At 44.3% G+C, this 24,334-nt stretch overlaps 1 protein-coding gene across 3 annotated transcripts in view; it reads right to left on the reverse strand.

The window, feature by feature from the left end:
• MAPRE2 (microtubule associated protein RP/EB family member 2) overlaps positions 1–24,334 on the reverse strand; it is a 98,602-nt gene that overhangs the window by 41,186 nt on the left and 33,082 nt on the right. The window contains exon 1 of one of the 3 annotated variants that reach the window (XM_040087854.2): positions 16,144–16,347. The exons of 1 other annotated variant lie outside the window; for it this stretch is intronic. In XM_040087854.2, the coding sequence (XP_039943788.1) occupies positions 16,144–16,262 (119 nt within the window). In that variant the 5' untranslated portion in view covers positions 16,263–16,347. Of the gene's footprint in view, positions 1–16,143; positions 16,348–24,334 lie in introns of those variants that run through there. One more of the 3 variants, XM_040087874.2, reaches the window with a different exon arrangement.

Consider the following 24,334-nt stretch of genomic DNA (forward strand, 5'->3'; position numbering starts at 1 on the left):
GCTTACACAAGCCTGAAAACCAGTACCTACCTGGTATCTCCAGAATTCCATGGCGGTGGCTGGTGATTCTATATTAACTGAAAGCAGACTGAAGATAGCACATCATACCTCCCACTTAAGAGGGCACAGGGGGACATTAAAAACCTCTGGCTGTTACAGTACTGCCTAGCCAAAAACCACTCCCTTGTTTTACTTCAAGCCCGAGGAGAGTCTCCACATATTAGTCTAGGCCATTTCAGAAAAACACTTAACACATACACAACTACACACCACAGACACGAGTTCAGAGGATCAGACAGGTGCTGAAAATCATGTACATGCTTAAGCAGTTTGCCCAATTAGAAATATACTGGCTCAGCATGCCTGATGGTAAACATTATACCCAAAAGTCTATTAATTTTTTAAGGCAATGTGTGCAGCATTGAACATTGAGATATTGGGTATTTTCCACTGCTCTTGCTACAGATAACTGCAGCTGTTACAAGGTACTATCCAGCTGTTCTTAAAAAGAGTTTTGCAAGAAGCACATTTACTTTATTTTTCCAGGGATAAACTAACAGTTGTTGGCAGCAGAAGCTGCATCACAACAAACCAGTAATAATGACAAGACTAGAAGGATTACAGCAATGAATCCATTCGTACTGTAAAAACTCACCACACTTGCCATCACCTCTGAACCTGCAAGGCCCTCACATTTTCACAGAAGAGGCATGGTTGAAGGGACCACTCCAGGTCATGTAGCCCAACCTCCCTGCTCAAGCAGGGCCACCTAGAGCACATTACTCAGCATTGTGTCCAGATGGCTTTTGATTATCTCCAGAGGAGGAGACTCTACAACTCCTCTGGGGAACCTGCTCCAGTGCTCAGTCACCCTTACAGTAAAGAATTTCTTCTTTATGTTCAGGTGGAGCCTCCTGTGTTCCAGTTTCTGCCCATTGTCTCCCGTTTAGTACAAATAGACATAATTGTATTAAATAGTAGTGCAAAGAGACAAATTGATACTACTACAAATGGATACAGACTTTTGGAAAGTCTGTGTGACAGTACAGAGGAGCCTTCTGGAATCTGATAAGGTACTGCCAATAAAACAAAAGATCTCACACCAAAAATTACTAAAGCAGGAGATAACAGCAGAAAGGCTAAGACGAGGCTGAATGAGACTGCTGCAGCTGCTGGTGAAAAGGCTTTCTAGATTAAAACTACTGCAAAAACAAATAAATCTCTGAAGGAAGAAACCTGCCAGATTCATCGGATAAATCCCTGTACAAGGAAAATTCATCCTTTTATACCATCCCGAAATGCCGACTGATTTGCAGCTGGACCTTGCTGGCTTCTTTAACACTCACTGCACACAGCCTCAGCCACAGTCATTAGAGGCCAGTTACGCTTGAGGTTGTCTTTACAGAAAGCAGTCCTGCAGACAGAAAATCAACACAAAAAGCTCCTATGCAGTGCTGACAACACTGTTACTCTCCCTTTTGACTTACGCTGCACTTCTGCAGCAAACACCGTGGCATCAGAGTGCTGCAACTGCAGTGATACTTGTAGCAAGCAACACAAAGGCTCTATCTCGCCAGAAACTGAATCAGAGACACGATCAATCACAATGAAGCACTGCCATGGGAAAAAAAAAAAGGAACAAAAGAATTCTCTGATTGTAATACTATGAGAAATTCATGCTTTTAAGTGCTGAATGTCAAATCTCTTTTGCACTCTTCCCATGTTGCTAAATAGCCCTGAAATGTTAAAAATATTTTTATTATGCATACATCTCCCTCACTTCTGAATCCCATTTTACATTTACCACGTGGATCTGACTTGACCTGAAATGATTTGTGAAGTAATCTACAGAGTCTAGACGAAGCTGAGGCAATCCATGTACATTTTATGGCTTGAATATTGCCGGATTATCACTGAACACAGCCAACAGCGTATTTTCTATTGTTTTCATTGCACTTCCCTGTTTAAATGCAAGTGAAATTAGAGTAATAGAGATGTACTCTGATCGGATTAGGGAATTTTTTCTTCTAAATTAGAGGCTTCCTGACAATGCTGGGATGTTCTGACCTACATAAATGCTTATGATGGGTCTAAAGGACTGATTTAGTCCAAAATCGGAGTACTTTTTATAAAGGCTCCTGGTAATTCTGGTTTGTGCTACATATGGCTTTAGAAAACCTACTGCCCCCCAAAAAACTTATTATCTGAGAGGCAGAAAAACACTGATTCTTTTTCAGGTATTCAGTTTCCTCAAATGTGAAAAACACAACCAGAAGTATTCCAACAATATGCACAACTTGAGCCAAATCCTCTGATACGGCCTAATAACTAGCAATGCATTACACTGTATACTGCACAGCTTTTAGAAATAGTTAGAAATTTATTCACCAACCAGTTATTAAACTGGGGTAGTTCACAAAAATGAAAAGAACAGCTTCAAATTCCAGGACAATTATTTAGTGCTTTGAAGATTTCAGGGCACCAAAAGGTCCACCTGAGAAGGACAAGCCACATTCACTGACCCAGTGAACCTGCCAGTCATATTTGCATTCACTTCAATCTGCCAGCTGTATTTCCATACCGTAAGTAAAACTTTATTTCTCCAACTACGATCTCACTCCTGCTGCCACTGAAACTGTGGCAATGAAACAGCAATGCCATGTCTCTACAGTAACGAAATTCCCTTTTTTTCCTTTTTTTTTTCAAGGTTCACCTTTACCATCACAGGTACAATGCAACAGCATTGTAACACCTAACTACATAATACCTTAATTATGGCTGAAAGTATTTACACACTCTGAAAGGTTCCTTATCAATTTCTATAAGGAAACAAATGTTAATTTAAAAAAAAAATAATTCTTGACTAAGAACAGAGGTTCAATAAAGACAGACATCAATAGCTTACACACAATGGAAGCAATTCAGAGCCTCTGGCCACCACCATTTCCACACAGCTATATTCACTCTGGCTAGAAATGAACCGCAGCACCCTCAAACCACACCTTAGAGCAGTTGAACAAAGCAATAGTAATGTTTTCTGCTGAATAGACAGGCACTAGTTAACATGGGGTAAGGACATACAAATCTCAGTATAAAAAGAACGTTACTACAAATTAAGAAGGCATTTTATAATGATGAACAACAAAAAACCTTTGAAGTAGGCTGAACGAGAGGACCTTAACCATAGAAATGCTGCAGTGCTAAAAATTCCACTGCTTTTACTTAGTTATTACCCTCCCCCTGCCAAAGCTTTCAACTCTAAGATCTTAAGCCTGAATTTCTGCTCTGATGCCCTGAAGGAAGAGACATTCAACCTGTCAAATTTTCACAACAGACACTGGCAACAAGTCTACCTTTCACAATGGACAAGGGGATTGTGAAAGGGGGGGGGGGGCGGTGGAAAGTCGATTCAAAGAAAATACTTCTCAGACAATAAACTCAAGTCAAGTGGAAACACATACATATTAGAAAACTGAAGGTGTCTGTGACCATTTTGTAACTAGAAGATGTCTAGAAAGATGGTGAATAAACCAACTTTTTAATCTTCCATTAAACAAAGTCTCAATTCACCCAGGCGCAAGCAGGAACTTCAAATTTTTTTTTTTTTTTTTTTTTTTTTTTTTTTTTTTTCCCCTTATGGATAATAACAGATTATCAAGCAAACATGCAGACATTGCTAAAGGATTTCCAAGAGATTATAAAACGTGCCATAAAGCAAGGTAACATCAGCGCTGACCACAGAAGAAAGGATGCCTTGAGAGGCAGCCCGTGCAAGCAAACCTCAGTTCCTAGCCCAGGTACTGAAAATAACAGGGGAACCTCTCATCATTTTGCTCCCACCAGTTGGCGGATGAGTAGTTTCAGAGAGGAGATTTCCGAGCTCTTTAGCAAACGCAGATTTAGGGGGGAATGAAGACAGCAGCGGAGGAGAGCTTGTCCCCAAATCCACCGGCCCCACGTGAGGGCAGCCTGCGGGCTTCCAGGCGGAGCACCGAGGACACAGCCACCCGCGTCTGCGCCAAGGAATACCTGCCCGCGGCTGGGAAGGGCTCGGAACAATGAGCAGCGCGCTGAGGAGCAGCCAGCAGGGCCGGGCACGGGGACTGCAGGGCACTGAGGCACTGTGTCAGGCAGAGCCCAGCAGGACAGCAGGACAGCAGGACAGCAGCCGCGCCGCACCTCGGGCAGCCCGGCCCCGCTGCTCCCGGCTCCGGCCATTTCCGCCTTTTAAGTCCAGAAAACGCTGCGGGCAAGGCGGGCTCGGGAGTCTGAGCCGGGATCAGATCCAACTAGAGACAGATGAAGTCACCGAATGAATTTAGTTTTGACCTATCCGGGGTTTCGCTTGCCCGCCTCCTCCTCTCCGGCATGTATACATTCCGAGGTGAAAGGCTAAAGTAACACGCTGATTTACTCCAAGTATAATCTAATGGCAAATGAGATTTTGTAATACTAGACAGCCCTCCTGACGGAGGGCCCGAGCTGCCTCCAAGTGCCTCGGAGCCCTGCAGAGCCGGGCGAGAGAGGCGGTGACTCGGCAGGAGACAGGCACTGAACATCCACGCGTCTCGGAACAGGACAGGTCTGGGAAGAAGTGAAAACGGGAGGATTCAACAAGGGGAAATGCAATGGCCTTCTCCTAACACATGGCTGTTGTTTCCTAACAAGAGACTGCAGTATACTTTAAAAGCCCTGGCTGTCCGAGGCAGGCGAAGCTAAGGAGCAGAGCGCTCCCATGGGAAACCTCTTGCACTAGCTGAGGAGGGACTGCAGCTTTCCCTCTCACAAATGGTGCACTATGATACACTGCACAAGGATTTTGTCATGCATCGACTCTTCTCTCTCCTACATTAAAAACAAGTGTGGATACACACTGATTTATAAACAGCAACGTTTATTCTAACCTTGATATATATGTTAGAATCACATATGCTATCATATGTCGACTATGAGAATCATACTCAACATCATGAGTATGGGAAGGTGCCCACCAAGGATCATTGAGTCCAACTCTCTGTTCTTGCAGAAAATGAGGCTCTTTTTAAGTGGCCTTCTATGGCCACCTTCACTTCAAAGCTCCCGGAGTAACACCAAGTAAGGGACAAGAAACAGCACAGCAACCACTGATGCAACCATCCCAGGACCTGTGGGCAAAGGTGCCAGAGCACAGTGTGCACGACAGAGCTGCTGAGGTATCAGCCAGGCAGCCAGCTCCACTCCATCCCTGAGCAAGTCATCCTGGCAGGAAGGTGACGACACTGATCAGGGCTATAAGACAACATTTATTTTAAGCCCTGAAGTTGTAAACAAGCATGTGACAGCAGATGAAGCAACAGGCAACCATGCTAGCTGCTTTCACTGGTGCATCACTCTCTAAAACATGGCTGTGTATTTTTGTAACAAATATATTAAGCTTTAGTATGGCTGCCCAGGCTTCCCATTGCTATCACAGCTCTGCTGCCATTTGGGGGGAAGGGAGAAACACCAGGTTTTCTGCTGGGAATGCAGGACCGAGCTCCAGACAACACCTGTGACTTTAACCAGCTGAAAGTCCCCTGCCAGCACTGCCTCTGCAGACCACTGCACCAACACACTGCAGAGCTTTTTACTAGGCTCTGAGGCAAACCTCCCTCCCTCTTCTCCCTCAGCCACTGGTGAAAGCTAGACTAAAAATAATAATGATGATAATAATAAAACTTGGAGTTCTCACATCTCCAATGTTGTTGATATAGGCCCAAATAAATACCCCTGTCACTGGGGGTATTACAAACTCCCTACAAACCATTTTTAATATTACACAGACTGCAAGTGTTAAGACTACCAGCCACAACACTTAATTTTGGTTTTGGATACCAAAGTAACTTGACCTCTTCCCCTGTTCTCATGAATTAACACTATAGCAGACAAAGAAGCACTCTTTAGTCATTCTGGTGGTCAACATACCACTGGTAAATGACACATCTCAATTAATCCTACCAAGTACTATCTAGAACAGGGCTGAACTTCTAAGTGCAATTGCTTAACTGCTAAATTAATTTTGGAGCAACTAAAACTAGAATTCACTAATCCTTCATGAAGTAAATTGCCCTGTAGGAACATTCTAGCTTAGCCATCTGTGATTTATGTAACATATTACGCTTGCTGTGTGCCAGTAACCACAGACTGATTTTACCACTGTTGCAGTACCAACATATTGGTGTCTACCAGCATCAAGTAAAGCTTCCCCAAAGCCTTTTTTTTCAACCATGTTGGTCTTTCAAGGTCTGTGAAACTGCCACTTTCAGACAGATTTTAACTTAACATCTTCTGCCTATCTAAAGGAGGAAATCCCCAAAGCTCTGTTTTCTAAATAATGTTCTTTAGAAGGTGCTTACTGCTTTGATGTAACTGTGATTGTAGAAACTGAATTAGTTACAACACTTTATCTACAAGCCCCAGTAAAGCCTTGCACTTTAAGCTAAGGGAAGCATAGACGTACTGTTTAATAGGATTCAGCCTCCTTTCATGGAATATCTTGAGGTCAATTCCTAAAGTGTATTGCTTCCAGCTGGCAAACAGTGACATCACCAAGTTCAACCCTCACAATAAACACGGATGAAAAAAGTTTTATTGTTTAAATTGCCTTCAACTACATGTAAGTGCAGTTAAGAAGTAAGTGCAGTTAATCTGGGTTGCAATGTGAATATTTAGTTCCTTCAACCCTCTCAGTGTTGCTGCAGGCCATGCAACAAGACAGTTCTGCACCGCTCCCTGTAAAAGCACATCAAACTAAGAAGGCATCTGACACAGTTTAAGAACAATACTCATAGTGAAAACATTTTTTGCAGATTAAAATTATCAATAATGCTAATATTTTCTGCATGAAAAAAGCTACAATCCCTTAAAAGGAGAGTGAGCAATTTATCAGCTGTTAAGTCCAAGACATAATCTTTGGTTGCAATGTACATAATTGATTTTACGATGCAGCAAAACGATGCCTTTGCTCTGTTGTGTCTCTACAAACTTTTGATCGTTCCTGGGTACTAAACTGCAGAAGTTGCTCCCAGTGATTTAGAGAATGCAATATGAAATTATATGAGTATGAATTAATATACTGCTGCAGCAGCAGTATAGCTTCCACAAGAATTAAACTAGAAAATGTTTGATACTGGTGAAGTCATACTGAGACTGCATACATGTATTTTTCTTTTCCATTTGAAACCTTTGATGACAAGGCTGATTTCACCTCCCTGGAAGTACAGAAGTTGTTTCCAGATGATATTCCTTTCATTTTTAAACCACATGATTTTGTTATTTTGTTTTTTAAGTCACGAGCTGTTTATGTTTATTAGAGTCACAGAATGGGATCATAAACTGACTCAGACAAGTAGGGAACTCAAAAGAGATCTGCTCCAGCCTCCCAGTCACTGCAGAAACAGCAAGAGAAGGCTGCCAGTGGTCCCATTTGTCTCAGTTTCAAGTGCCTCCAAGGACAGATATTCCACAGCCCTTTTGGGTAACTTCTGTTGTCTGACCGTCCCGGTTGTGTAAACTTTTCTCCCAATATCCAAAGTACTGCTGCAGCTGCTGACGGCCATTGCCTCTCACGCTTTCTCTTTCTTCAGAGAAGAACTTGGCTCCATCTTCTTTCACTCAGTCTCCCACTAGCCAGATAAGACTGCAGTGAGATTTTTCCCTCTCTTGAGCTGGCTCCTATCCAGACTGACCAAACACAGGTGACAAGCTCCAGCCCCCTGACCATCCTGGTGTCCCTCTGCCACACTCCCTTCAGTGTGTCATTGTCTCTCTCAAAGTGGAGAGGCCAAATCCAGACACGGTATGTGAGATGTGGTCTCAGAAGCACCAGAGGGGAAGAATCACTTCCCCAGAGCTGCTGGCTACCTGCCTGCCAATGCAGCCCAGCATGGGCTTGGCCTTCTTCCCTGGGAGAGTACACTGCTGACTCACGTTCATCTTCTTCACCAGCACTACCAGGTCCACACTGTGTAACCCTTCAGGAACAACTGGGGGGTGTGCATAATGTGGTAGTGGAAAAAAACACCTCACCATATTAAAAATAGAGCTGCTTGAGAGACAAGGCAGTTCTACAGCATCCCTGCTGCTGTGGAACTCATTTCATACTTGGGAACCACAGATCAAAAATGTGCACTAGAGAGCCAAACCTCTACAGGCAGAAATATGCAGAATAACAAAATGGTTTGGGTTGGAAGGGACCTTAAAGATCATATAGTTCTAGCCCTTCTGCCACAGGCAGCAACACCTTCATTAGACCAGGCTGCTCAAAGCCCCCACGCAACCTGGTCCTGAACGTTTCCAGAAATGGGGCATCCAAAGCTTCTCTGAGCAACACGTTTCAGTGTCTCATCACCCCTCAGTAAAGAATTTATTCTCAATATGTAATCTAAACATATTCTCAGTTTGAAGCAACTGCCCTTTGTCTTACGACTGCATACCCCTGTAAAAAGTCCCTCTCCAGCTCTCTTGCAAGCCCCCTTTAGGTACTGGAAGGCTGTTCTAAGGTCTCCCAGGAGCCTTCTCTTCTCCAGGCTGAGTAACCACAGGTGTCTCAGCCTGTCTTCATTGCAAATATATTAAACAAAGTTAAAAAATAAAAATATAGTACTTCTTATGCCTCCTTGAATCTGAAAACTAGCACAATATGACTGAAAACAGTGTATTTAGACCCTGATTCAGAATCTACATCATGTATAACTTTGAAACGTTATTATGGGCAAGCAGCGATATGGATCCCAAACAATTCAATTCAATAAAATATAACAAACACCATTCTGCATAGCAAGGTTTCCAACAGAATGACTAATTACAACTGAATGCTGTCCTTTTGGGAAAATGTATTCCTTCTATCCAACCAATTACCACCACATCCCTGTTCTCAGCACTCCTACACACCATGGTCTTTCTGTATACACAAGCTCCCGTGGGACTTTCATATCACTGCGTTATGTGTTCCACTTCCACACAAACAATTACTCATAGATTCTATAGTTATTTTAACAAGCTATGATTTGTGTAACACTGAATCCGTAAGTAAAACAAATGAGTATTCTACTTCAAATATTTCAGTGCTTCCTATCCATGATATTACTGGACCAGCTCCACAGAGATTAACCTTAAGAGGCGAAGCATAACAACTGTGTAAGATTTGCCTAAAATGAATTTTCATTCCCCGAAAATTGTTTAATACATACTGCCAGCAAGCCCTTCTGAGCGTCAACACTGCATTCCAGAGTGACAGGAAAGAATTTGCATTCATGTGCATCTCTGAATAATTACAGCTGCTTGGGTAGGAAATCCGTATGGTACTAAGGAGCCCTGCTCTAAGGGGGAAAATCCACTTGAGTCGCTCCTAAAAGATAAAACGGAAGTGTACAGATCTCAACTAAGGGTTCCACTGAGATCTCTCTCAGGGTTCCAAATTGCCAAGAAACATAATATCAAAAATTAAGCCTCTGAAACAGTACAATGCAAGGTGCTCACACACAAGGCCAGAAGATCAACAGCACAACCTGGTTAGCATATTTCTCTCCAGGCAGAATGATTTGGCACAGTTGTAGGATTTCCTACGGAAGCTACATCCTTAAGTCTCGATTCACTGATGAATGTTTACACTTCCTGTTTGGACAGCATAGCAAAAAAGCAGATTTTACACAAAGGCACCCTTCGCTAATCATGGGGCTCTATGGGAAACAAGAAATTATGTCAGAGTGGTTACACTGAGACCTTTAATGGGTGTGCTTTCAGTACACAGAGCCTTCTCTACAAAATATTTGATATCTTAGTATACCACTAGAAAACTAAACACACTTTTGTCAAAATATCACAGGCAAGATTTTAATCTTGAATTAAATATTTAATAGCACAAAACAGTAGAATTGTGCTAAAAATAACAAAAAACCTCCCACTCTTTTTAAACCTCAGCAGTTAAATACATGTTTAGTAAACTTTTATAGCTGATATTCCCTTTGCCCTCCCACCTAACTGAAATGAAACAATACGAAGAAGATGCTTTATCGGTGAGTCAGGGAGCAGAGATCTGAGCAAGATCCAAACAGCTACACACCATCCTCAGAAGAAACACGGATGTTTCGCATTTACATTCCCTAGCACTGATCCTGGAAGTGAGCGATCAGTGCTGCTAGCTGGAGGCCAGGATTCAGGGAGTGAGGAGGATGCAAGCAGCCAAACGCTGTCCCGGCGCAGCGCGAGCCTCGCTGCTGCTGCCACCGCGCCACAGCCTTCGTGCCATCCCACTCAGTGGTTGGCGTGATTGAGAACAGATGTGGCGAGAGCACTCGTTTTCAATTAGCAAACAAAGGCTGAAAGTTGCACTTCCAAAATGAAAAGCTGGCACACTACTTATCTGCTTCCTTACCAAGCCTTTGCTATAATTAGCTCTGGGCATGAGGAAGGAGAAGAGACTGTCAAATTAAACTAACCTCCCCGCTAAACTCCAAAACCTCTGAAGATATTTTTAAAGAGTCACACATTCAAATGACAAGGCTTGAAATGTAGACCTACCACGCATTTTGTTTTCTTAGTGGCTCCCAAAAGAATTTTTATATCACAAAAGGTTAGTCCAGGTACGGAAGAACATCCCTGTGGTGCAGATGAGGTAACTGCATCTCCCTCAGATGAGCCAAAGAAATAGCTTTAATCAAGGTCTCTCGCTCCACAGCCCCAGCTCCCAATCACCTTTCTTTGACAACGCAGCATATTTTTCAGTGCCTGATTGAAGACACTAGGCAGAAGCCAAAATGTCTGTTTCTGAAAGCGCCAGCATCGGGTTCAGTTCTCGCGTGTCCCAAACTTGCTCCTTTTTTCTGCTAATATGCCAAAACCACATTGCTGTTGCTATGCAGCTCAACAAGGTAGTTTAAAAAAACCCACATCACACAACAAAAACCAGAATGCAGCCTCCCACCTACAGGATGTTTCTGAAACCCACGGAGGCTGGGTGCAAATTAGGTGTTCTCAGACCTTTATGATGAGAGCACTTGGGTGTAAGCTGAGGAGTTCCTGCTCTCTGAAAATCACCTCAATTTCCTTACGCAAACTGGGCTGTCTGTGGAGTGTTTTCTCCCCTCTCTCCCCAGTCCCCAAAAAGCCACCTCCCTCTTAGCCCCTGATTTAAACAAATACCTCCAGCCCCCAAAACACCATGAAGGCATTTCCTTCAAGGAAGATCAAAATCCAGGTCAACAGAGATATCCCAATAACGCAGGCAGGAGCTAGCTCAGTTTCAAACTACTGATGCAGTACTGAGCAGAGTCATCCCTCCTAACCCTCAGAGTCTTTTACATGCATTCCCATGTGATTCCCAGTTTTCCTGAGACAGTTTCAACCCTGTGCTTTTTGAGAGCTGGATCTGCCCCGCAGAAAATTCTCACCAAAACAGCTCTCTCTAAGCGGAGTACTCCCTAAGCAGAAAACAAGATTAAAGAAGAACAGCAGTGGCAGCAATAGGAAGACAGCTTTATGAAAGTGAAAGAGAAAATAGAGGGTACCTAAGCTGACAGGAATCAAGGAAAGATTTCTGTCGTGGTCCCTCTTTAATGCTGGCTAGTAAGCTGCTGCTGGCTCTAAAGTCATCCGGATGGTGTTCTCCCTGATAGCAACTATCTCGTTGCAATCCAGATGCTTGGCAGACAAGAGACAAGTTGTAGTTGTATCGCAACTTTTAGAAAAGCACAGGCCAGATTTATGGGGTGTAATTTATGTTAGCTTGTTGATTTTTTTTTGTTTCAACATTTGTTACTGCCTTTTTCCTGCTTTCAATGAAATCTAGGGCAAATTTCTCATAATCTGCAATAAAACTGTTAGGTCAAGAGCAAATGCCTCTGAAAATAAAGATTCACTTACTAAGATATTTAATATCATTTGCTTTGACTGGTGTGTACAGCTTCAGAAGTCACGCCTATCTGTCCTGTGAAGTGAGAAGACAACACACTGCATTTAATCTGTATCATCTCCCCAGTTCTCAGGCTTGGGCCTTTTTGTATTAATTTTATCAACACAAATGGTCTTTTTTTCTTCGGTGTAACTACCTGCTTACCATATTCAGCGGAACCTAATTTTACAGCAAGAAATTCCTTCTGTCCAGAGTGAGACAAAGCCTTATAGGTCTCCCTTTGAACCCTGAGTAAAGCCACACGTGTGGAAGGCACAGAGCCACCAGAGACAGGGGCAGCTCCTGCCGAGGGAAGGATGCTCTCTGCTGCCAGGGGCAGCCTGCATCCGCCAATTCACTGGGACTTTGGAAGGAAAAGACCAAAACGGATTTTGCTATAACGTAAAACTTGACTTTCAGCATGGAAGTTATCAGCTCATACTGCTGTAAAAGGCAGCCAGATATGCTCTGTAACGCTCCACAACTTATTCCAGCAGTGGGTGAGGAAATCACCGCTGCTGTCTAGCTTTCATTATTATGCACGGCACCATCACTCATCTGCTTACACAATGATTTCTAGAATGAAGACAACACTTAGGAAAAATAAATATTTAAAACAGATAACATTAGAAAAGTACACACTCATAGATAAAAACGAAAACAGAAATACTCTTTCCTCTTGGCCTAGTGATTTGAAGAAAAATAATCAGGAAGTTGGCCCCTTCCCCTCTGCTTCATGCAAGTTCTGGGTATAAAACTAAATATAGCCAGGGAATGGAGGACCAGAAAAACATTTTTCTAGCAACACACAGAGACAAAGTGGAAGTTTAGCAGAGTATCCTGCAAAGGAAGGTACAACAAAGAGTTTGTCTCTTTAGGACCACGGTAGTTTAGACTAGGTATGCCATTTGAACCAAGAAGCACTCACTCTTAATACATCAGCTTTTAAAAATATGATGAGCTGATCAACCACACAAGATACCTGGAGTCTGGCACAAAAAAAAAAAGACATTGTAAACATGTCTTACTTAAAAAAAAAAAATCTCCACGCAGCTGTTGATTTCGTCTACTTTGGGCAAACAAAAAGACACCTCAGTAGCAAATTTTAAACAGTCTCCAGATCGGAAGCACATGAAACAGCATTTCACTCGAGCAATACAGATTGATTACAGTTATTAACTCTGAAAGGTAACATCACCCTGTGACTACATTTTATGCCAAAGTGCCTGGTTTCTATTTACCAGCTAAGTAAAGCTGGATGAGAAACTTAACACCTTGGGCCTGTATGTCCCAGTCTGCAAAATATAATATGTCCTTTGGAAGACTTGGGAAAACTATTTGTGGCTTTGCATAGAGAGCACATGGCTGGGACTCGTGGTATAGGCTCAATTCCCTGCTGCATCCTCAACTCTGTGGACAACTTACAGCAGCTCCTTCCATGTCAGCTTCCTAGTCTGCAAAACAGTGCAACCTGCAGCTGTTTTTAAATCTGCCTCAGAATTTGGATATCAAATTTTTGGTAAAACCTGGTATTAGAAATAGCAAAGGGTTTTTTTAGGTATGAGAATATCTAACCTGATGAACACAAATTTTCTGATCAGTAAAGCCTACTTCTGTTTTAAAATACTTAGGAAATGGAACATGTTAAAAGTTGTAAAATGAGAAAGCATTTCTGTTACTACAGGAGACAAGGATTGAAAGGCAAATACTGAACCTTTACACAAATGGCAGATGCAGGTTAACTTAGGAGCAAAGCTCCTAAGCTAATGGGGCAGAAGTGTTCTAGCTTTGTACAACTGCTCATCTGCTGTGAAGCTCCAGGGTGTGTTTAATGACATATTTATTCCATATTCCTAGATGGAAGAAGCCAGCCCAACAATCTGAGGCATAGCAACTTGGTGTGTCATACAGTGAGGTCCTACAAGCTGCTCCAGAAGTCAGGAATGGCACTGACAGTCCAGTCTGGCAACAGGCACTAAAGTGATGGAATTCATCTGCTGTACCCAGTGATCTCCAGCTGCCACTCACGCTGAACAAGGACGGAACTTGCCTAGCTACTAAAGGCTGTCATGGAAGTTAAAAGCCTTTTTTTTCCAGTATCAAGGAGAAGTTCCACCAGTCTTCACATATTTTCTGTAATGTTTCCCTTTTGTTATGCTTGACATTTACTTCCTAAAGGACTTCAGCTACAGATGGAAGCGAGTTAAGTATCATTCTCCCTTTCTCCTGGAGAATGGAAGAAATCAAGAGATATGGGAGTTATGACTCTGCAGAACATGATAAGTTTCCAAAAGGAAAAAAAAAAAAAACAAAACCAAAAACACAGCCTAAGTAGAATTCCCCAGTGGAAATTTTTATTTGTGCATTAAAGGTTTATTTCTGAAATACGTAGAACTGGATTACTTATTTGCTGCCCCAAAATAACATGCAACATCAGTGGTCCCGTATTCCTTTCTATTGCTCTAGAGAGGGATACAAATGGATACAAATCCCTAAAAGACCAAGGAGTACTCTGGAGGAAAGGCTATTCAGATGCAGAGTATCTTCACAATTTCTGGAAAACTGGGCAAGTGATACAGTTATTCCTGTCACCACTTACTGAACACAGCAGCCTCACAAAATGTCTTTTCTAGACATAATTCAATGTATGACATGACAGGGCAAAAGGACAAGGAAACTGACTTGTTGATGACTGCAGAAAAAGACATACAAACCTACTGAAAAAGAAAAACGGAGAACCCCGTGTAACAGAGGTTTTCCAAAGAACTCGCCTAAAGGAAACAAGTTAGCAATCGATGGTACCTATGACATGTCAGAATAACTAAAGGTTGACGCACGATATTTCAAATCTATTTAATATTTCTGCTTAGATGCAGACTGGAAATACAGCTTTCCCCTAAAACAGAATCTTGTACTACTCAGCTGAAATTTAGATATAGGAAGTGAGATCTCCAGGCTTTCTGCAAGTAGAAATAGGTCCTTGCAAAAGCAATTTTGCTACTTTGTGCTAAATGCGCGCACTAGGGCTCTACGGCACAAAGTATAAGCAGTTTCAGAGAGAGACGCACCGGATTTTGTGCAATTCAAACTAACCACACACTGGGATCTCCGATGCATTTCAGGCTCGCCCGTCAGTGTGTGATCAACAATGAGATTCACTGTTAAGGTTATTAATGGCCAAATGCCGGCAGCAGCTCCGTTATTCCTCAGCAGAAGAAAAAATACTGTGATTTTCTTCAGACAAACGAGCCAAGCCATCCACGTTTGTTTTCATGTATTCGAGCTTACAACTCGCCACTTCAGTCAGATATTTGAGAGCAGCATCATTTCCTGCTGCTCGAAAATGAGCTTTGAGGGGCGTGTTCTCTGCAGAGGCACTGCTTGCTGTCATCCAGGCAGCATTTAAAATAACTGTATATTGACATAAGGAGCCACCGGCCGTATTATCGCCCTTCGAGTCGGCAGCAAGGAGCACATCAAACCAGTTGCGTTCCGGGCCGCGCCGCGACCCTTATCAAACAATGCAAACAATTTTAATGAGCTTATCTGCCGGAACATATTGTCAGAGATGTTAATGCAGAAGCGCTGCCAGCAACGCATGCCAAACGATTCATCAAAAATGCCTACAACTGCGACAAAAGACGGGTGTCCCCCCCCAAACGAGAGACGATAAATAAACACAAAATGGGGCAGGCGGGGAGCGGGGGGCGGGGATGGAGCCGCCCTCCCCCGCGCAGGCACGGGGAGAACTGTCACCCCCGCCCCGAGGAGCGGGGGGCGGCTGTCACCCCCGCCCCGGCGTGCGGGGGACGGGCACTGCCCGGTGCCCGGTGCGGTTCTCCCGGTGCGGTTCTCCCGGCCGGGCAGGGGCTGCCCGCGCCCCGCCATCCGCGCCCGCCGCCTCCCGCGCGGCGCCGCCTCCCTCCGAGATCCGCAGCGAGGTGCTGCGGCTCTTTTCCAAGGGGAGCTGGCTGCCTGCGCGGGGGGCGTTCTCGCCTTCCTTTTTATTTCCCCCTACTCTATTATTTTTTTTTTCTTTCTTTCTCCCTTTTTTAAAAAATTGTCATTTTTAACCGCCTTTCTTCCGCCCGGGCGCGGCGAGCCCCCGCACGCATCCCGCCTATCCCCCGAGCGCTCCGCAGCCGGACAATGCGGGGCCGGGGGGAGAGGAGGGGGCTGCAGCCCGCCCGCCTTATGCAACCGCCCCCCGCGCCGCCGCAGCCCCCCCGCAGTACCTGTAGGAGCGCTCCCCCCGCACCGTGTGCTTCCTGAAGGGGATGATGGTCCCGTTATCCTGGATGATGTCGTTGTTGTTCTCGCCATTTGGGGACAGGGCTTGGGTCGGTCCGGGCATTGGCGCTCCCGCCGCTCCGCAGAGCCCCGCGCTGCTGCCGCTGCTGCTGCTGCTGGTGTGCGGAAGGTGGCGGCAGCCGCGACTCCGCCGCCCGCCCGCCCCGCCCCGCCGCGCGTCAGCCCCGCCGCCGCCGCCGCCGCCACACGTGACCGCCCCTCGCCATGGCAACCGGCCGGCGCCGCGCTGCGCCCGGGGACGGCGGCGGGCAGGGAGGGCAGGGGAGGCAGGGGAGGGGGAGAGAGGGGCCCGCCCCGCCCCGCGCCCCCGCACAAAGAGCCGCCCGCCCCGGGAGTGCGGGGCGGCCGCCGGCCCCCGCGGCGGAGCGGCCCGAGCCGCCCGGCGGCCCCCGCTCGGCGCGGGCGCAGACAAAGCGCCGGGGCACCCCCGCGCACGCCCCGGCCGCTGCACGGCGGTCCCGCCGCCCCCGCTCCCGTCCCCGCGCCCGTGGGCGGCACAGAAACGCCGCCTCTCCCGCGGGGACCGCGCCGTGCCCCCGCCCACCGCCGCCCGTGACAGCCGCGTGTGCGCCCGGCCGGTGCGAGACCGGCCGAGACCTCGACGCCCCGTGCCCCATCGTCGCCCTCCGCGCCCCGGTACCTCAGCATCGTCCGCCTTTTCCCCACACCAAGGAGCTGTCGGGCTCGGGCTCCTGTTGAAGGAGCCGCCGCGCCGGGCTGCTCGGTTACACGGCGCCGAGCCGCAGCAGGGAACACCGCCCAGCTCTCCCCAGCATCTCCGCTCGGCGCGGGTGTGCCGGGGGCTACGGCATCCCCGCTGCACAAAGCCCGCCCGCACGGGCTGCAGCTCGCAAGAATCACAGCGTGGGGTTTGCGTTTCGGATGGTAAACGCTTTATTTTTAAAAAGTGCGTAAGTATTAAGCGGCATGAGACTACAAGATGTTAAAAAATCATGGACTCCTAATAATAAAACAGAACACGAAGGTCTTAGTTATTTTATGCTCTTTCTTCCCCGGTTCATGTGTCTGCTACTCCGCCTGCATTTCCACCCCAAGCACCAGGATGTTCAAGTTACCAAGCTCTGTATCCCTGCTTACAACTTCACTGGAGAGCACAGTACAACACCTGTCAAGCTGCATTGCATATTTCCAGCGTTCTCCTGCTCTCAGGCTTACACAGAAAAAACAAACAAACAAACAAACAAACCTATGGCACATCCTTCAAAATCTTCCCTGGATGAGAAACAAGAAGGGAAGAGACCTGGCATGGCAGCAGCACCGAACTTCTGGCACTGCTAGCACCACCAATCACACAACCCTCTTCTCTTCCTCCCCTTCTTCTAGAAGAGTTTTTGCATCCTCCCCAGCCCATCTCCCTCTGCAAAGCTCTATGATTTCTGTATATCTCCCCTTGCTTAAAAAGCAACGTGCTTCAAAGTTTGACATTAGCACAGATCAGTGCTGGTCATCCTCAGGAACAGACCTGAACTTGTGGTCAAAACCTACCCTCATGTCCCAATAGTGCACTGAAACCCACACTTCTACCACAGTAGAAAAATATTGTCCAGCTGTTTGCAAATTGTTTTCTCTAAGCAGAAACCAACAAGGGTGGGTGGCTATAGGCACAGTCTCTAAGCAGATCTGTATGACCTCAAGGCTGTTAGATGCAAAATATTTGGGCCTATCTACTAACATCTTAAAAAATACATGCCCCCAAGTCCAGCTCTCCTTAAAAAAGAACTTTGAGATGGTAGGTCAAACAAAAGCCATGTGAGTATTTCTAATATGTTCAGAGACACATGCTGATATTTTAATGCAGAAGTTCTGAAGTGCCCTGAGTTCTGAGTTTGATGAGGTTTCTACCTCAGATTTTTTTGTGCACAAAGAAAGTGACAATGAAATTTTAACTGATCTTTACCTAATCTTTCAGACTGAAATGACACTACTGAAAGCTTAGTTTACATGATTTTATTCATGATATAGACCATTCACAGAGAGCTTATAAGGTGAATAAAATCAATAACACCAACTGCACAACACTTGGACTGCTGAGAATCTCCTTGGATTTAAATCAGATGTATAGATTAACACACATTTTAGAGCAATCTCTAGCAAGAAGCTGAAGTTAGTCTGCCAAATTGCCACTGTCCTCGGCACGTCACAACAGGGGATCTTACTTATGCTTTCTGCCAGGTTTTCGAATGTACTCAAATTTATCTTTCAGTAACCAATCTATGGACATTTGCAATTGGCACACTTCATTGAAAAATACTTCATTCATCTGGTAATTGGAGGAAGCTACACGTTGGAGCATTTTCCAAAACAAGCAACAAAAACTGTTCTGTTAAAAGGCCAGTAAGTGTCTTAGTAACACTCAAGAACATGGAGAAGCCAGAAATGCTGTGTGGTGACAGAATATAAAAATAATCTATAGCAGGTCTTTATCTGCTAGACATAACCCTACCTGCTCTGCTAGGGAGCAAGCAGTAAAACACTCTGCAACCCTAACTTGTAAAAACATTTTTATTTCTTCACCGGTGGCAAAGAACAGAAGCCTCTTTATTGAGGTGTCTAAAGCTGTTTAAAGCATGTACCAACAAAGCTACAGAAGAGGAGTGCAGGTGAGGAGAGCATAGCAGCCTTGCTTCAGACCTCTTCTTCCTTTGCATTTGCACTCAAGGTCTGAAGAACACACGCTGCCTCACCACAATGCCTTACCTTCATGGAGGCCAAGGCAAGCATCAGCAAAAGAAGCCTGGTGCTGGTTTTCGGAAAGCACATATCTCAGTGTGCTTCAGTCAGTCTAGCACAGCCTGTGGGGCTCTGGGTGCAATAAGGATTGCTTGGGTGCAATATAGGTACAATATGCAGAGAATTCCCTCTACCTACATCTCTGTTTCTGGGCACTGTGTGGCCGACAAGCACAACTCCTGTCTTTATGTGCTGGAAGCCACCAGCCTCTTCTTCCCACTTCCATCATTCTAAGCTAAAAGGTCTCAAAGGAAGAGGAGACCTGTTGCTGTTATTAGGTGACTGTACTTCTGTGCTGCCCTTACAGATTTTTACATGCGCTAGGCGCACAAATAGAGAATTGATCTGAAGAATAAAAGGTCAGCTTTGGTGTCAATAAAAAGCCCCTCCTGTGGTAGGCTGAAAGTACCAAAATCTGCTACTCACAAGTGAAGTGCTTACTAAGCAAAGCAAAGAGCCAGGAAAGCAATTAATGCCGAAGGGTGGAATTACAAAACCTGATGTAACAGATCTTCATCACTGAGACCACAGAGACAATGGCTGAAAGGGATCTATGGAGGTCATCCAGTCCAATCTCCCACTTGGAGCAGGATCATCACCAGTATGAGATCAGGTCACATTTGGTGACATGATCATCATCAATCCAGATTGTGAAAATCTCCGAGGATGGAGATACCACGTCCTCTCAAGACCATGCCAGCCACAGAGCAAGTCCCAGGTGTACTGCTGATGCAAAAGGCACCACTCTACCACGTCACATGCGTTCCAGTACTTTGATTTCTGGTGCAGTGAACCAGGTAGAGAGCGTACTAGCAAGTACTGGAATAGGCCAAAACATCGTTCTCCAAAATCTGTTTCCTCCTTCCTCTTCAGAGCCTTTGTTTTCAGTTCCTTTCTCTTTACTTGCTCTAAGCCTCACTAACTGCAGTTGGAAGGCCACGAGGCCTAATTTATAATGCCTGAGAGTAAAATCCTCTAAAAGCCCAAAATGCAGCGTTAGAAAGACCTCAGGCATACTCGAGCCAGAATTTTATATTAGGCAGCTAATGTGGAAATAAATTATAAATATTTTAATGCTGATAAGCGATCAATGTACAGCCTCTGACAGCAGAGGTGATGGCTAAGCTAGCGACTTCTGCTGATACATTTGTGAGGGGATAAAAAAAACCCCCACACATGGTTTTAGGGAGTATTTCATGACATAGCCAAACTATAAATACAATTAATGATTGCAGAAATTCCCCACCGCTTGGATAACTTCGAGGTGGTGAGAGGAATAGGGAGTGAGACTAAGAAAAACACATTTAACCCTAGAGTGGCCGGTGAGCATCCCTCATCTCTGACATCTCTGTTCATGTTCAAGCTCGTAAAGAAGTCAGCGTAATATTGATTGCAGCCTTCTCAGAGCCCAGCTACAAACTGCAGCCAACATCATGCAAGTATAAGTTTTTTGGGCCATGTACATCACTTTTCTGAGGAGTTTCATGAACATTCCTGTCACAAGTGCATTTTTTTCCACTGGGGGAAAAAGAACCTGAGACTGGATTTCAGAAAACAGTTGGAAGGTAGCAATAACTTTTGGAAAGCAGCAGTCCTGGGCAATGTAGTCTGCTTTTCTAATTTAAATATTCTCATAGTCTTCCTTTATCACAACAAAGATTAACAGAATTCTGTAAAGCCACAGATTTACACACTGTAGATTAAAATCAGTTAATTCTAGCACTGAAGTGCGTGTGTTTATAAGAAATCCACGCAGAAAGAGTCTCTTTCTCCTGAAGGAGTTGGCCAACAGTGGTTCAATTTGAAAATAAGTGAATAAAGCAAATCAGGAAGAAAGTTTGGGAAGAGCTAAAAGAAGTTACTTTCTTAAGTCTTGGGCATGCTCTGGTTGCTCAAGGAAGTTCCAATTCGTTAAGGTACTTTGACATACTTTATTCCCAGGATGAAGAGGTTGAGTAAGATGGCTATAACCATGAGCATACTTAATTAGGCTGCATGAGAATCAACCTAATTTCTAAAGTTGCATTTAGCAGATTAGAAGCAGAAGATTTAGGAGATCCAGATTTGCATGTTATCTGTGAGAAGCCCCAGTGAGGTATCTGCAACTGAATGCCTGTGAGAGAGCACTGGCTTGTGCCAGCCTGAACTAGAGCACAGGTCTAACCTGTGACAATAATATATCACACAGAAATATCCATAAAGGGGTCGGCAACAGCAGGGTTACTAACAGAGCCAACGTGTATCGGACATGATGAGGTGCATGGTAAATTTCAAGCTGACCTGGGTTATGCAGAACTCGTGTTTCCTATTTTGCTGACATACTGTCAACAGCACTGATCAACCCAAAGGAGAACAGTGGCATGAAATCACTTCAGGTAAAAATTCAAAATTGTAACTTTACAGACTTTCTTTGTTTATGCAGCACTGAATAAATTGTCCCACCACCATCCCTCCACCTCTCCATACCTTATATTTCTGGGCATTTAAACTCCCTGTGACAAACGATGTTTTTGTCAGGGCAAAGAAACACTGCATGAGTTGTATTAAAACAGCTACTTATCACTCCAGACATCCTGTAGACCAAGAATGAGCTTCCCACCCTTGGGGATTCTAGTGTTGCCACTTTAAGCAAAGTCTTGATTATTTGTCTTCCCTGGAGGGACACAGATAAAAAGGGAAAAGAAAAAAAAAAAAAAAGAGAGAGGGCTGTCCCAATTACACAATGTGCATGGACCACATCCCTATGAGGTAATTCAAGTCTATTTTTAAATATACAGACATATTTATATTTCAGAGCTCACATTTAACATTTTAAAAAGTGTCCTGTGCCTGTGAGGAAGAATAAAATAAATCTTGGAGTCTTTGTCCGCTAAGCATATTTGAAAATTTAGTCTTATGAGCTGTAAATCCAATCTGATCCTTAATGTATTAATTGATTGCTAAAGAGAGATATCTTGTAGAGCCACAGACTGTGGGTATATTCCTTTAGAAAGACCACAGTTACCTTTTATAGTTACTGTAGAAATCAAATGGAAATCAGAGGATTAATTCAGGATTCAAGAACTGTCTACAAAACAAGGACTTATATTCACAGGAGTGGGATTTCAAAAACCCTTGAATAAGATATTTGAAGACTAGTTGTATACTTTTAATATTAATTCTTAGATTAAAATTAATAAATTGGTTTAGTGGACATTTATTAAATCCAATTAGCTAAATCCAGCTGCTTTGCAGAACAAACTTGTCAAATTCCTATTTAGAAAGAAGCATTCTTCAGTAAACATCAAAGGATTCCTTACTTAAAACATGAGAAGTTAACACCGAATAGCCGGAACATTTTTATCCAGTACTTTCTGCATAACAAAAAGCTCCTGTGAGAGCAGGAAATACTTCAGTGAAGAATGGTTCCAAAGAGAAAGAATTTTTACTTCCATTAACTCCAGACTAACTCAAAATTTGGAATTCTTTAGTGTCTGTTCCTTTTGTTTTCAGTGATATCCACTGTAAGGGCTTGGAAATGTGAAAGATTAAGTCTAGCGTTTATTTATGTATTTTCAGCTGTTGAGGAATCTTTGGCTTTCTTGGGGATCAGGAGGAGTGTCTGGAAAAAGGCAGAAAGATTATAAAATCAAGTGGGAGTGGACAATCTCCATCTCTGATATACCTTCTTATTGCTCTGCACTGAAAATGTTAGCAATACTCTTTGAAGGCATTTTAGGCAATTGATATAGACCTGTCCGACCTGCCCAAGATGCTCACCGCTGCTAAAGAGGAAGGGAGAAGGCTGGCACAAGAAAGTAATGATCCCAGCAGATGGTCTATTAAATTTTACTGGATCAAGAATGTTTCACCAGCTGACAAAGACTGGATCTTTACAAACTAGTATTTGAAGGGGTTGCTTTGTCCCAGGAAACTCTTAATTGTCTGTCCTCCCACACCCAGCAAAAAGCCAACATAAACAGTATTACATGGTCTAGCTAATGTTAAAAAAATAATTAAAAAAAAAAAAACAAAACCAAAAACCCCAAAAAACCACCAACCCCAAACCATTGAGCATTTATGCCTGACCAGCATCAAAATCACACGGCCAAGTCACTCAGTAGTGTGTGAGTGTTTCTGTGATTGCAAACCCCAGCCCAAAAACCCGGTGCCTTGCTGCAAAATACTCTACAGTTTCCTCAGGACCCTACAGTGCACTCATAAATCACTCTTTTTCAGAGCCAAGGTGTCTCATTGCCCATGAAATTTAGCAAATGCCAAAAAGTTACACAGCAAGTGGTGTGCTTTTCTGTTTGTACGCAACCTCCCCTTTTCTCCTGATAAGCGCCTTTTATCTGGGACACTCACAGCATTTTGCACAAACTGATTTCTGTCAGCTTTCCTCATTTCACAAGCACAGAAACAGGCCCTGCTGTTATGACCAGCTTCCTCCAAACACTTACTGTCACAAGTCTGTGCAAGCGTCATCCTCAGCACCGCTATGGTGCATCTCCATCCTTTCTTCCACAGGTGGCTTTCTGATCTTTTCAGTACTTCCAGCTCTGCAGCTAAGCAAACCCAATCCTTCTTCTCCATTCCTACAACTAAATGCGGGCCTCCTCCTTTTCATCTCAGGATTTCTTCCACACCTGAGCTTTCTCCATTGTTCTTTCTCCCATTCTTTCCAACACTTCCTTTGTCAGGCATAATCCTTTGTAGGCTTGGGCAATTTCCACTTCCCTTCCTCAGCCACCTGCAGAGAGCCTGGGTCAGATTGGTTTCCTTCCCCTCAGACAAGTGCCCAGCATATTTATTGTCCAGCTAACATACTGTTCATTAGCTAATTAACCTCATTTCATCCCGGGAGAGAGGAATGGGCTGCAGTACTGCCTGCACCTCCACACTCAGCCACCCCGAGAAGTGACACCTGCATTTAAAGGCTGCATCACGGCCAGCATTCACACACCTCCCGTGACACATTGCTGCCATTAACACACCAAAAGGGCCAAAATCCCCGAGGCAGCTCTGAAAAACTAGGTTGCCAAGGATTTGTTTGTGATCTCCAGCTCGCAGAGAAATCTGGGAGTGCCTCCTCTTTGGAGCTAGAGCAAATACGTGTATTACACACAACGTTTTAGAACAGAAGTTTGTCTTCCCATAGACAAATAGACTCGCTTTCAGCTCTTTCAGGCTCCCTTCTGGCCAAATGCAAGCATCTGAGGAATTCTGCTCTTTATTTTCTGAGAATTTCTTACCCACATGCTTTTTAATTTGCTGCTAAGAATTTAGACCTGTAACACACTTCTAAAGTAATAGTTTCTATTTGCAAGTCCTAGAGCATCTGGGATCAAGAAAGTGCTCTTTGAGTATAATTTAATTGCTACT

This window comes from Hirundo rustica, chromosome 1 (assembly GCF_015227805.2).
Source record: "Hirundo rustica isolate bHirRus1 chromosome 1, bHirRus1.pri.v3, whole genome shotgun sequence".
NCBI classification, from domain to species: Eukaryota; Metazoa; Chordata; class Aves; order Passeriformes; family Hirundinidae; genus Hirundo; species Hirundo rustica.